At 28.4% G+C, this 13,113-nt stretch overlaps 3 protein-coding genes across 6 annotated transcripts; 2 read left to right on the top strand and 1 right to left on the bottom strand.

The window, feature by feature from the left end:
• The first annotated feature begins 129 nt into the window (after window positions 1-129).
• On the top strand, window positions 130-3,466 carry geminin (geminin DNA replication inhibitor). Of its 3 annotated transcripts, none has more exons than XM_018501990.1 (7): window positions 130-335; window positions 469-508; window positions 1,327-1,348; window positions 1,444-1,522; window positions 2,402-2,529; window positions 2,633-2,811; window positions 2,904-3,466. In XM_018501990.1, exons 2-7 carry the CDS (start codon window positions 470-472, stop codon window positions 2,961-2,963), a joined length of 507 nt encoding a protein of 168 aa, XP_018357492.1. In that variant the 5' UTR covers window positions 130-335; window position 469; the 3' UTR covers window positions 2,964-3,466. The 3 variants fall into 3 exon arrangements, with proteins under 3 accessions (XP_018357492.1, XP_018357489.1, XP_018357491.1); XM_018501987.1 differs by having other exon boundaries at window positions 1,327-1,432; window positions 1,510-1,522; XM_018501989.1 differs by lacking the exon at window positions 130-335 and having other exon boundaries at window positions 360-508; window positions 1,327-1,432; window positions 1,510-1,522.
• Window positions 3,467-3,720: 254 nt separating this feature from the next.
• LOC108757541 (Multiple inositol polyphosphate phosphatase 2) lies at window positions 3,721-6,511 on the bottom strand. The gene is made up of 8 exons (XM_018501992.1): window positions 6,268-6,511; window positions 5,882-6,192; window positions 5,681-5,806; window positions 5,443-5,587; window positions 5,241-5,341; window positions 5,047-5,156; window positions 4,026-4,226; window positions 3,721-3,939 (listed from the first exon to the last, which is right to left on the bottom strand). The coding sequence occupies exons 1-8, from the start codon at window positions 6,431-6,433 to the stop codon at window positions 3,765-3,767; spliced, it is 1,335 nt and encodes a 444-aa protein (XP_018357494.1). The 5' UTR covers window positions 6,434-6,511; the 3' UTR covers window positions 3,721-3,764.
• A 264-nt stretch (window positions 6,512-6,775) lies between these two features.
• Window positions 6,776-12,950, top strand: mip40 (Myb-interacting protein 40). 2 transcript variants are annotated; one of them, XM_018502011.1, is made up of 8 exons: window positions 6,776-6,957; window positions 7,035-7,149; window positions 7,348-7,423; window positions 7,493-7,628; window positions 7,711-7,908; window positions 11,978-12,161; window positions 12,446-12,594; window positions 12,669-12,950. In XM_018502011.1, exons 3-8 carry the CDS (start codon window positions 7,348-7,350, stop codon window positions 12,688-12,690), a joined length of 765 nt encoding a protein of 254 aa, XP_018357513.1. In that variant the 5' UTR covers window positions 6,776-6,957; window positions 7,035-7,149; the 3' UTR covers window positions 12,691-12,950. The 2 variants fall into 2 exon arrangements, with proteins under 2 accessions (XP_018357513.1, XP_018357512.1); XM_018502010.1 differs by lacking the exon at window positions 7,035-7,149 and having other exon boundaries at window positions 6,776-7,034.
• The last annotated feature ends 163 nt before the right edge of the window (window positions 12,951-13,113 follow it).

Below are 13,113 nucleotides of genomic sequence, written 5' to 3'. Positions count from 1 at the left end.
CAATCACAGTCGAATGTGAGAAGAATAATCGACTGTGATTGGTCAATTTCTTACTCTTACTTTTTACTCCGTGTATTGTAGATGGGCCTTAACATACTATACTTTACGTCACGTATATTATAGAATTTCAGAGATAAAAGTGCGCTTTTATCGATAAAAGCGCGTTCTGAATACGGGCCGAAGGCTGTGACATTAGTCCAACTTTGCCGTTCCCGCCACAGTTGATCTAAATCGTTCTATATGAGCTACGAAGCCTGTACTGTTTCAAACTGCCTAGCCAGACTGGTCTAGAGCATTTATATTTTTCAAGATTCGTATGATTAAAGTTCAAAAAGGTAATTGAAACTTTATTCAAATTATAAACGCCACGCCATATTATTTATGAATAAAATACCTGAGCTGTTTTCATACGCCGATCAAGTATTATCTTCTCTTCAGATCTTCAATTATTACTTTTGTGACTTGTAGGATGAAACCGGTTACTGGTGCTGAAACGGTTACTTCTGAGGTTAGTGTATTTATTTCTCTTTGCACGAAATTCTCAAGAAAAATGATGTTACAATGTGTGATATTATAAACTTTTATTCGAATGAAAAGAATATATATAATATTATTTTTACAATATATTTATACTCTTGAGTATAATATTCCAAATATGCAAAACCAGAAGGTCATTTCAACTGTTCAACCATATTTATGATACATATAAAGAAATTTCAAGTGAAAAATTATATTTACAAATTTATGTCTGGATATGTTGCATATACTAAGTTTCAATTTGTTTCAGTTTATTGAATTTTGTTAGTGTTAATTACAAAAATAGCTGTTCAACATTCATATTATAATTGATTATCATAGAAAATTGTGTTATATTTTACCTTGGGTTAAGAATATATATTTGTAGTATATATAGAAAACATTTGACTATAAATCTATTGCATTTCTGTTTATTACTATATATTGTTATAATTATTTAAAAAATTGTTATTTAATAATGATAGATTTATTAAAAATTCATCTATGTATCATTATACCTACATAATATTCTTCCTAGATGGAAAATATGTAATATATTACAAACAGAATTTATAAAAAATGTAATATATTATGGGACAATATATATGTGATAACACAAACTATAGAAATCAAAGTCTTAAACTTATAAAAAATGACTACAAATATGTTTATATATATAAGAAAAGTATATTTATATAAGTTAAACACAAGTTATAATACTTGTATGTAAAATAAATGAAATAATCTACTAGAGTATATCATAGTTACAATAGTTTAATACATTGTCATTTATTTCTTCTATTAAAACAGGATAAAGTTAGAAAATCTTTACATGAACTTCAGCCCTCAGCTATTGATAAGGAAACCTTAGTTGGTGCTGATAGAATGATCAAATCTACTCAACAAACGAAAGAAGTAAATCTTTACATGAACTTCAGCCCTCAGCTATTGATAAGGAAACCTTAGTTGGTGCTGATAGAACGATTAAATCGACAAAATCAAAAAAGTAAGTTAATTTGTTCTTCTTACTGAAACATAAAGAGACTGGGTATTTTCCAGCAAGGACACAGTCAGATACAGTTAGTAATAGATACCAAGATGCTTTAAATTAGTTCAAATATATCATGAAAAATTTGAATTAATTACAATATAATTGGAAATTATACAATTTTAAAAGTCTTGAAAAGTCTTGAATGTCTTGAAAAGTTTTGAATGTTTTAATAAATTTTAAAGAGAATAAAATTTTAGAGAATAATTTAGTTTAATTTTAGAGAGTAAAAATATTAAATAAATATAAATAATTATAATACATCAAAAAGAGAAATGACGTTCAAATCAAAGAAATTTTTCTTTAACCCTATAGAAAGTTCAAATTTCTTCAATTCAAACAAAATTTTTTTTAATTAAAGAAATTAAGAATTATCAAAACTTATCAAGATTTTCAAGACCTATCAAGACTTTCAAGATCTATCAAGACTTTCAAGACCTATCAAGAATTTCAAAATCTATCAAAACTTTAGAGTGTACTTTTTCAAATAATATTCAAAATGTTTCGAAGCAGAGCAATGACTAAATTAATTGAAAATTTGCAAGAGATATGATTGAATACCCATCACTAGATACAGTGTAACATAGTGAATCATTACATCCTTGTTGTTTGCCTACATTAAACAAGGATAAAATAATTCACTGTGTTACACTGTATCTAACTGTGTCCTTGCTGGTAAACGCTTACTGTAATAAATATTTGTAAATATATTTACATTTGTACTTTATGCCTAATAAGAATACATGGAGAAAAGGTGATTTCTTATAAGATCATTATTTGAAAGAATGACAAAATTTTATGGAAAGAATTGAAGTTAAATCTATATATATATTTTAGAAATATACCTACAAAAAAGAAAAAAAATGCTTCTAAAAATCAAGTAAAAGTGACAACCAATAACAAAGCTGTTCAAACTGTGAAAGAGGAAAAGGGAGAAATTGATGCTGAGGATCTAACATGCACAGGTACATTTAAAATAATATATTCTATTTCTCCTTTTCTTTCTGCATATTTTTAAAAACTAAATATATAAAAGATATCAATTTTCTATTAAAACATTTCTTTCAGATTTAGCTGGTCCGAGTGAAAATTACTGGCAAGTATTAGCTGAAAAGAGGCGATTAGCGCTTAAGGATACTTTAGAAGAAAATAAAGAACTCGCAAAACGTAACGAAAAGTTAGAAGAAGAAAGTCGTATTTATAAACTAATGTTGGATGAAGCAAGAGCTCTTATTGAAGTGTTGCAGGTAATATTATAATTTCTATTGCATTGATACTATATATTTAGCATCAATTACTATTTTATAATTATATATGTATGTTATGTACTTTATTGCAGGACATGATGGGAGATGACAGAAACGATATAAATAATTCATTAGAAGACAGTGTCCTTTGATTTACGAGTTCTTAAAGTTATAACGAATCAACTATAAAAAATTTATATATAAAAATGTTGAACGCATCCAAACTCACAAAAGCCGATATTTCAAACTTATGTATACATATTATTGAAAAATAATCTTATTTAAAATACGTGTAGCTAATATTTCAAATCAAAGGATTCTTGAGTAAATTGTTGTGAAAAAGTAGGCTATACATACACATACTGTATTCAATAGTTCCACTACTGAATATTATAAATATTTCCAAACATTGTATCTTAGACAGAGAGATACTAAATGCAACATTTATAGTCTTCATCAAAATATTTTGTTGTAAGGGCTTGGATGCTTTCAACAATTTTGAATAAAAATTCGTTAGTTAAGTATTTGTTAATTTGCTGCAAAATGTAGATTAAAATCATATTCATTATTCAATATACGTTTTTTATCAACTTACTCCTCATTAGTTTTGTAGACAAGTATACTAATATTGTACGCGGAAATCAATTTCATTTAATGCTAGGAACATTGTCACTATATATAAATAAAAAGAAATCTAATAATGATTGAATCATTTATTGATTATTTAAGTACATAGTGAGATACACAAAATAAATTTCGATCTCTTTTACTGTACATTTTAAAAAACATTCTGAATCCATCATAAAATGAACCAGGTACGTTTCAGTAAAACTTCTTAGAAAAATATCTTCTTTCAAAAATTAAAATTTTTTCACATATTTTTATTTAGATATGTAAATAAATAGAATGCATATGCATATGTATATGGCGTTACTGCAAAAATATTTTTTGCATCAATTGTCTTGTTTTGTTATATGGCACATAGCATCAAACTGACATTCTTCATCGCGATCTGGATATATTGCTCTCATAATATTTAATGGACATGGCATGTCTTTCGGACAGCCTGGTAAATATACCGGTCGTTCCTGAAGCATGAATAAGACACTGGGTCCGTAATATTCGCAACTAAAACGAAAATAATTAGATAATTATATATGACAATATATATTATGTAATATATATAATTTCATGATTTTAAAAAAGAAACATACTCATATAAAATAAATGCCATGTTAGTTGCAAACGTATCAATAATACTACTCCTCCAAGCTCTTTTATCTTCCTTCTTGCGTAATACGAAGGAGTCATGCGTTAAAGGATGCGCATCTTTGGCTAGTCCGAGTAAGGCTATTAATTTTAAAATCGTGCCGGAATGTGTAAAATAAGCTGTTGTCACTGCCACTTCATTAGATCTGAGAAATAATAACATTCTTATAATATATTGGACTGTAAACACTAAGTATAAGCATATTTAGGCCTATGACTGTCAAAGCTAGATCTTTTTTGCCTAAATAATTCCCAGTGAATTATCTATATCCTATATATGTACATGCATATATATCATATTTTTGTAGTTATTCAAACTGCGCACCGAAATTTTTCCGGACTTTTCTAACGCAATTAAACTACTGCAATAATATCACAAGTTAAATTAAATTGACAATGTGCTGAAAACCTTAAATAAATGGTAGTTTAAATAACTACAAAAATATGATATATATGCATGTACATATATAGGATATAGATAATTCACTGGCAATTATTTAGGCAAAAAAGTCTAGCTTTGACCGTCATAGGCCTGAATATGCTTATACTTAGTGTTTAATTCTTGACAGTCCGAATAAAATCTTAATATTAGACTGTGTTCAAACTTTATCTGGATGCACCCATGTATCATCTTATCTTTAGTAATACATAGATGTATCCAGATGAGGTTTCTGAACGCAGTCCTACGTTAACACAATTAAATTATATTTAATTGGCAAGATTTACAATTAGACAAAATTCCACAAATGTATAGAATAAAGCTGCATTAAAATTGCAATCTTATATTTATGAACTAAATATTGATTAAAGTTTTCTCTTTCATTAATGAAAATCTCTGATATGTAAGCAAAAAGATTTAAAGCATCCTCCTGTTTTTGTCATTTTTTTATTTTGTCTGAAAGATTGCAGAAAAACACAAGAACTTCATATTAGATTGATTATTGCAATGCATATAAATCTGCATACCCAAAGAAATCAAACATATCTTTTAAGACAGCGCACGCTTGCTCATAAGTCAATGGATAGCCATATCCGTCGATCCAATAGAATTCTAGATCTTCTACGTATTCAAAGATCTATAAAATATGAATTTAGGATTGAATACATAATGAAATTTTTATCCGTATAAAAAATGTATTTTACTTTAATTTAAATCTTACTTTGAAATCATTTGATGAAAATATTTTACACCAGGGAGATATTATACTTTGATTTAAAGCAGTTTCAAAAGCACACGTTGTGTACATTAAATTTACAGTTTCTGAAATATCAATTATATATAACAATTGACATATATAAATATTAGCAGCAATTAATTGATATTTGTTTAATTTATACACAACATATTTAATAAATACTAACCATAATCAATATTGAGACCAATGCGCTTCTTAATATTGTCTAACATATTTCTAACAATTTTGCTATCCAAAAATTTCGTTTTCTCTAGTTTTGCATCTAAATTCTTGTCAACTTCTTGGCGCCAGCGAGGACAAGCTTTATAAAACTAGGAATACAAAATAATCATGTACCTAGAGAACTAAAAAAATTAGGAGCAGAGTAAATTATACCTGAGAATTTAAAAATAATAAAATCTTACTCTTATCACTCGATCTCGATATACTGGTAATGGATACCAAACATTTTTGCTATTATGCCAACCGAATAAACCAACAGCAAAATGTCTTGCACTTTCTTCTGTACGTTGTGTGGCAGTAAATCTAAACTGAAATTTAGCTGGTGATGAAGGAAGAAATATAGAACATGTATGTAATACAGTTGGATATTTTGTTGTACATACTTTATATGTTTGATTATTAAAAGCTTCTGGCATTAGAGATGGAAATCTTGCCTGATATCTTTCTCCAAGATCAATCATTTCATTTTCTCCTTCCACTGCCAATTTCATCATGTTTCCTTGAGTAAACGTTAGTTTCCATTTTTTAAACAGAGCTGCTTCATCAGCTGACAAATTTGTTGCTCCATTCTCATAATTTTTTAATATTACATGTTGCAGTTCTGGTAAGTCTTCTATCATACGAGGTATGTACTTCTTGCCTGGATATCGAGTTCCATGACGAAAAATCAACCAAATCTTTTTCTCCACACAATCTGTAAATCAAATGACAATAAATACACGTTAAGAGCTTTACGTATGCATCAAAGATATTAATGATATTGCAATACCTGGATATTCTAATGTTGATTCATCATAATTAGCTATACATCTATAAGGAGTTTTCGAGCCTAATCTACATCTGTAACTGTCATTATGCTTGGAATAATCAGAGGCAAGAGAAATATCTGCTACCATACAAAATATAAGAATTTTAGCAGATAATTTCCAATGCATTCCGAAGTCTTATAGCGTCACAACCATGTTACAGTCCACAAATATATTAAATATATATATATGTACTTTTTTCTTAGTTATTTAACATAATATATTCTAATATAATAGTTTCTTTTATCTGCGATAAAAGCATTTTGTCAATGATAACTTCGTCATAACAATACTATATATATCACGTAGTATACACATTGCTTAAACTTTTTCGAACACCGTGTAGAGTATGACGTCAGTGCTATAGATTTCTTTTTCTCTCACGCATGTGATTCTATTTCACTCCAAGTGCAGAAAGTACAGTGTAGCTGAACTTATTGTCATTTCTCTTTTTCTATCCAATTGCGTTTACTGCGCTGCATTGTGCAGACGTGAATTGAAATGCTAAAGAGGCTAAAGAGTGAGGTTATTTATTAATTTACTTCTGAAAAATCTAGTAGAATAAGTAGAACTAACTAGAAGTATATGGAAGTAAATGCGATTGTTATTGAACGGTAGTGCAGTCGTTATTGTCTAATGTAATCACAGGAAAAGTAAGACGAAATTTGCTCTCTGTGATGTTCTATATTGTTTTACAACACAAACTACAGTATTTAACAATTTGTTACAGGTATATACAAAATATATTCTTGCACTAAACGAATGCAAGCCAAAGTATCGATGAATTCAAATTTAAGATATTAACAGTAAAATAATTATTCTGTAGTTCAAAAGCATCGTTGAAAGTAATTTTTTTTTTGTTTACTGAATTTATACAAATTTTTTTTATTGATTAATTATGATAAATTAATGTTACATTAACAATTATCTTAATAGCTCATATTATATGTAGCTCATATATGTAGCTTTACATTTAAATAAATGCGTATTAACATTAAATTTTATTAACTTAGATTAATCTAAAACTTTGATAATATGATTAGATGGGGAAGAAAAGAAATATTCAACCTCCACCAATAACGCCAGGACGGATAAAAGTAGAAATAAAAAATGAAATAGGTAATGATGTATAAAACAGCAAATTATGTTGATATATTAAATATTATAAAATTAATTATGTTTATGTAGGAGATAGTGATGTTCTTGTAGCAAGGGATCGTTTAAAAGGCGCTCTTCGAGAATTATTACACCATAGTGACACTGGTTCATCAGCAGAGTCAGATGACAGTCCTATTTCGGATTATAAACATCCCATGAAAAAAATGTAAATCTCAAAATCCTTTTATAATTACGTTGAGACAACATTATTCGAGATAAACTAATTTTTCAGTAATTGTGACATTTAGGACAAAATCCATGAATGTTCCACGGAGAGTCAGACGTCGTCGGCCAATACAGACTGACACAGCGTTCCATCATACATATGTGATGAAATTATTTGATCGCAGTGTCGATTTAGCTCAATTTCAAGAAGACACACCATTGTATCCAATATGTCGTGCTTGGATGGCTAATCAACCGAGAAATCCTCATTTGGCCCCTAAGTAAGTAAAATTATATAGATACTATTTGTTTTGATATATATTATGATATATATTTGTTTGATATTATATTAAGTTTTAAGTGATTCTCTTTTAAAATATTTTATCATACTGTGGAATTTTTCATGTGCATGATAATTAATATTATATTTCTTAATTATACTGCAATATTTTTTTGCATTTCTTATAATTTAAAAACTTATATATAGGGTGTTTTCAAATTCGCGCCCATAAAGTATAAGACGCGATACTTTATGCTAAAACAAACAACTTTTTCCTTTAATAAAATTGCGTCCAGTAAGTAGTTTTTGCAGGAGAGCAGGTTGAAGTTAACAAATAAACACAAAAATTATTTATCAGACGCGATTTCGTTAAAGGAAAAAGTTATTTGTTTTAGCATAAAATTTCATGTCTTGTACTTCGTGGGTGCGAATTTGAAAATACTTATATAATAAGAATGCAAAAGACAATATTTTAATGATTAAATTAAGGGGACCGGGTGGTTTGGGGAGGTCAAAAAATCAATGATTTTTTGTAAATTTTTTTGTGGAAAAATGGTTACAGCTATCAATTTTGCGTTTGGACCTATATTTTATTTGCACTTTATGCAATAAGTATGAATTTTTATTAATTAAAATGTGCTGAAATGGCAACAATGGTAACAATGGCGGCAAACGTGTTCACATGAGATTTTGTTAAATTGTTGACATTGTACAGCCAGAACTAGTCGTCTGAAATAAAAAAATCAAATTAATTTGTAATTAATAATGTATACGGTAAACCTAACAAAATTTAAAAAAATCGCGATTTGTTAAAATTCTTTATAAAAAAAAAAATCCTTTTTTAATAATTATTTTTCCCCCATTAAATTGCTAAAAAACTATTACTGTTTTGAAAAATTTATTATTTTTTTAGCAAATAAATTAAGAAGAAATAGCCCATGTAAGCACGCACAGGATGTTTTTTGTGAAATTAATTGTTATATATTAAAAAATAAGTTACAGATGTTTCAACATCGCAATTGTGTCCTCTTCAAGTATGAACATAATATAGACCAGTATATAAAAACATTCCAATAAAATAAAATAAGGTTGTCAACAGTAAAAAGTTACCAGAATTGAAAAAACATTGTTAAACTGTAAAGACTACTATCTTTATATAAGATAACTACTATCTTTGTCTATCGTATCTTGACGGATATTCAAACTGAAAGGTAGTCACTATAATAAAATAAAGTAGAATAAAAATTTTTATTCAATATCAGGAATCATAAAAATAATTAGTTAAAATAATGTTTTTTTGACTTGAGAACAGATTAATGATATTGTGTACAAATTGATTAGTAAATGCTGAACATAAAATTACTGAATGAGAGGTCAAGATAAAGAATTGTTTATAACAAGTTAAAAATCCCGAGTTATGGAAGTGGCATCTATACACAAATAAGATCATTATAAAGCGGGTCTAATAAATCTATCATTTTGTATGTTCAAGCCATTTCTTTGCTTTTTTTATGTGAATTGCTTCTGATATAAGTCGTCTATTGAAAACTTTTTTTTCATCTAAAATTTGAACATTACATCCAAATCAAAATCATGATTAAATTCCAATCTATGTTCTGTGATAACAGAATTCTGTCCCGTATTTCTATTAATATGGCTATAATGTTTTTTAATTCTTGTTTTTAATAGGCGTTTAGTCTGATCTACGTATGATGCACTGTAATTCTTGCAATTTATTTTGTAGACTACGTTAACAAGACGGTAGTTTGTCTTTTTATGCCTTTGTAAAAGAACTTAGTTTATTTATGCCTTGTGTTTATTACATGTGAGCCAACCGTACCGCCCTATTATTCTTAAAAAACCTTTTAAATTGGTCCGCAATTATGGGAATATATGGAATAGTAAAAAATGTGGTGTTGCTTTTTATTATTACTTTATTTTTCTTATTATTTTTGCTTGTTTTTTTCTTATTATCCTAACTTTGGAAATTCACAAGTAATCTCTTTTTAATGTGCTTAAAAATGAAATCTAAAGGATATCCATTATTAATCAGAATATTTATTATCAATTTAAAGTTTTCATGAAAACTAGGATGTGATAATGTCATAACTCTATCCACCAAACCTATAATTGTGCCTACTTTGTGACATCTTGAATGACAAGAAATCAGATATCTGCGGAGAAAGTCGGTTTATGATACCAATCAAAAATTAAGGTGTTGTTTTATTTTATTAAAGTAACATCCAAAAAATTTAAGCGGTCACCACCTCCACAGTCAAATTAATTCTAGGATGAAAATTATTAAATATATTTAGTAAAGTGTTTTGTGGTCGTATAGCAAGTGCAATATCAATATATCTTACATAAAAATATAAGTTAAAAGATAATTTCTCTATAGAGGCCTTTTCTAACTCTTGCATGACTAAGGCTCAGTTTCACAACTCACGGTTAACTCTTAACCGAGGTTCAACTTATTTCTCATCTTTTTCCAATTCTAGAATTGGAAAGAGATGAGAAACAAATTGAACCTCGGTTAAGAGTTAACCGTGAGTTGTGGAACTGGGCCTAAAGTCAGCAATTATGAGCGACGGGGGCTCTCATTGGTACGCTGAAAGATTGTTTATAATATTTATCATGAAATGTAAAGTACATGGAATTAAGAATTAGATTGACTGCTTTAAGAAATTTATCTTTAGATAAAACAGTGGATTGTTGTATTAAACGCCACCGTTGTTTAATAAGTTTAATTACTAAGTCAATAAGCACATTGGTGAACAGAGAAACAACATCAAGTGAAATGAGTGTCGTGTCGTCAGGTAATTCTTGATTCGATAAATCTGTGACCAATTAAAAACTATTAATTACGTGTTTATATGGTTTTTCTAAACTAGATTCTATATCTTATGTAAGAATTTAACCAAATTGTGAAGCGGACTCCCAATAGACGACACAATAATACGTAGAGAATTATTCGGTTTGTGAATTTTTGGTAATCCATATGTTCTCGGCAGAATAGCATTAGAATTTAAGAAATTGCAATTAGATTGTGATACGTATTCATGCTGCTTCTATACTTTTAACAATGATTTTAATTCCGTTAACATTTTATTAAATGGATTACGATTTATTTCGATATAAGTGCAATTCTGATAACTTTTTACTGTTGACAACTTTATTTTATTTTATTGGAATGCTTTTATATACTAGTCTATATTGGGTGCTTTCCATTTGATGAAACAAGTCGACACAAGTCGGCACAAGCATCGTTCTATCCTTGTTGACATTCAGAGAGTGATAAAGATAGAACGACACTTGTGTCGATTTGTGTCATCAAATGGAAAGCACCCATTATGTTTACACTTGAAGAGGACACAATTACGATGTCGAAACGTATGTAACCTATTTATTTATTTTTTGCTCACATGGGCTATTTCTCCTTAATTTATTTGTTAAATAAATATTGGAGCCTTTGAATAATTTATTATTGTTATTTTTTTAGGTTTACCGTATGGAGAAAATAGTTTTAATAAATGTGTAAAAAATGGCGATCAGTGCGTTAAGCCGTTTTCTCTCTATATGTCAGCAAATTTGAAAAAACACGTTTCAAGAAAAATGCGTTTAAAATTTTGAGTTAGAATACTTATGTTTTTTTAGTACTTACAATAAATTTTTCTTATTCGGCAATTCCTGGACCATAATACGATTCATCCTCTTGTTTGAACAGAAATGTAGAAAAGGACAGAAATTCGGCAGATGTTTCTTTGTTCGAAGAAGTAACAGCCGGAGATCGAAACTCAAACGCGCCTAATTTTTACCTGTGCACTATTTCAATTAACCGTGAATAACTCCGTTATCTTACGTTATTTCTATGAACAGTTTTGGCAACATATTTTCAAGACAATCAACTATCCGAAAATAAAATTTAAAAAAATCAATTTTTTTTACCCTCCAAACCACCCGGCCCACTTAAACCATTATAGAAATACTTTCTCGATTTCTTTTTCTCTCTATACAATTTTATATTCGTAAATTTGTGCAAAATTAAAATAAATACATTAATTTGTGATTAGAGTGCGTAGTCCAAGTCCAGAAATAATTAATGAAGTTAACACGGCAAATAATTTAATTGGTACTGATGGTGAGCTAAGTGATGTCCATTATTTACCACCTCCTTTGCCTCGTGAAGAAGCCATACCAAGAAATCGTATTCCATCCCCTATACTTGAAGAAAAAGATGATTTGAACTTAGATTATGTGAGTCAATAATTTCGACAAATGTATATTTGAATTTATATTAATAATTCAGTTATTCGTGACTATGTAAAAGTAATCGATTTATAGTCGACAGGTCTCAAATTTGATTCTAATTCTCATCCCATGTATACCTTAGTTCATATAAAAGGTTGATTAAAAAGAATTATTAAAATAATTCATAGCTACTGTTAAAGTTTTAAAAATAAGAAAGATTTATACTAATACATTTTTTGTGTTAACAATTGTATTATAACACATACAAATTGTACGTAACGTAATTACAGGAAGGACAAATTCTCAAAACGCGAGAACAATTAATGAAAGATCATATTGAACGATGGAATGCTATACGCAAAAAATGGCATCAGCAAGCGCATAAAAATGAACAACGTTATTTACAAAGTGCTACTATACTTGGCACCATTTTTACAAAGTTTGTATAAAAGGTGTTGATTGATGTAGTTTTCCTTTGATTAATTGTAATGCTTATGATTTTTAATCTTTCAGAGCACAATCGGAATTTGAATAGCAGAAATATGGCAGTCCAATGACTGCCAGTTCTTCCGCCGCTAATTCTGCTAATTTTTATTATATCATCAAAGAATAATTTCTTATTAGCTATTTTTCTACACAACTTCATTGATGAGTGAATGCTTATATGCAGAAGTGATTATACTTATACATATCTTATATGAATGCGGTTTTTTATTTATAATGTCCAGAAAAAAAATGTAATCATGTTTTAACGATATTCCGATAATAAATTATAACCTTAATATAAAAGGAAATCGCGGCACCTTTGTAACTATTTTTTTTTTAAATAAAAATAATGGAATATAGCAATCAATTTCTTCTTTTAAGTGCATAAATAATATTTCACATATTTTTACACCTTAAACCTTGTGTGTGTGTGTGTGTGTGTGTGTGTGTGTGTGTGTGTGTGTGTGTGTGT

The sequence above is a fragment of the Trachymyrmex cornetzi genome, unplaced genomic scaffold, assembly GCF_001594075.2.
Source record: "Trachymyrmex cornetzi isolate Tcor2-1 unplaced genomic scaffold, Tcor1.1 scaffold1462, whole genome shotgun sequence".
Classification (NCBI taxonomy): Eukaryota; Metazoa; Arthropoda; class Insecta; order Hymenoptera; family Formicidae; genus Trachymyrmex; species Trachymyrmex cornetzi.
This window is presented reverse-complemented; position numbering and strand designations above follow the sequence as displayed.

Excerpts from the sequence above, each read along its gene's own strand:
- geminin (XM_018501987.1), top strand. The coding sequence starts at position 470 with ATGAAACCGGTTACTGGTGCTGAAACGGTTACTTCTGAG. Across the intron at positions 509-1,326 it reads CTGAAACGGTTACTTCTGAG|GATAAAGTTAGAAAATCTTT; the intron begins GTTAGTGTATTT and ends CTATTAAAACAG. Across the intron at positions 2,530-2,632 it reads TGAGGATCTAACATGCACAG|ATTTAGCTGGTCCGAGTGAA; the intron begins GTACATTTAAAA and ends CATTTCTTTCAG.
- LOC108757541 (XM_018501992.1), bottom strand. The coding sequence starts at position 6,433 with ATGCATTGGAAATTATCTGCTAAAATTCTTATATTTTGTATGGTAGCA. Across the intron at positions 5,588-5,680 it reads ATCGAGATCGAGTGATAAGA|TTTTATAAAGCTTGTCCTCG; the intron begins GTAAGATTTTAT and ends TTGTATTCCTAG. Across the intron at positions 5,157-5,240 it reads TTTCATCAAATGATTTCAAA|ATCTTTGAATACGTAGAAGA; the intron begins GTAAGATTTAAA and ends CATATTTTATAG.
- mip40 (XM_018502011.1), top strand. The coding sequence starts at position 7,348 with ATGGGGAAGAAAAGAAATATTCAACCTCCACCAATAACGCCAGGACGG. Across the intron at positions 7,629-7,710 it reads AAACATCCCATGAAAAAAAT|GACAAAATCCATGAATGTTC; the intron begins GTAAATCTCAAA and ends TGTGACATTTAG. Across the intron at positions 12,162-12,445 it reads ATGATTTGAACTTAGATTAT|GAAGGACAAATTCTCAAAAC; the intron begins GTGAGTCAATAA and ends ACGTAATTACAG.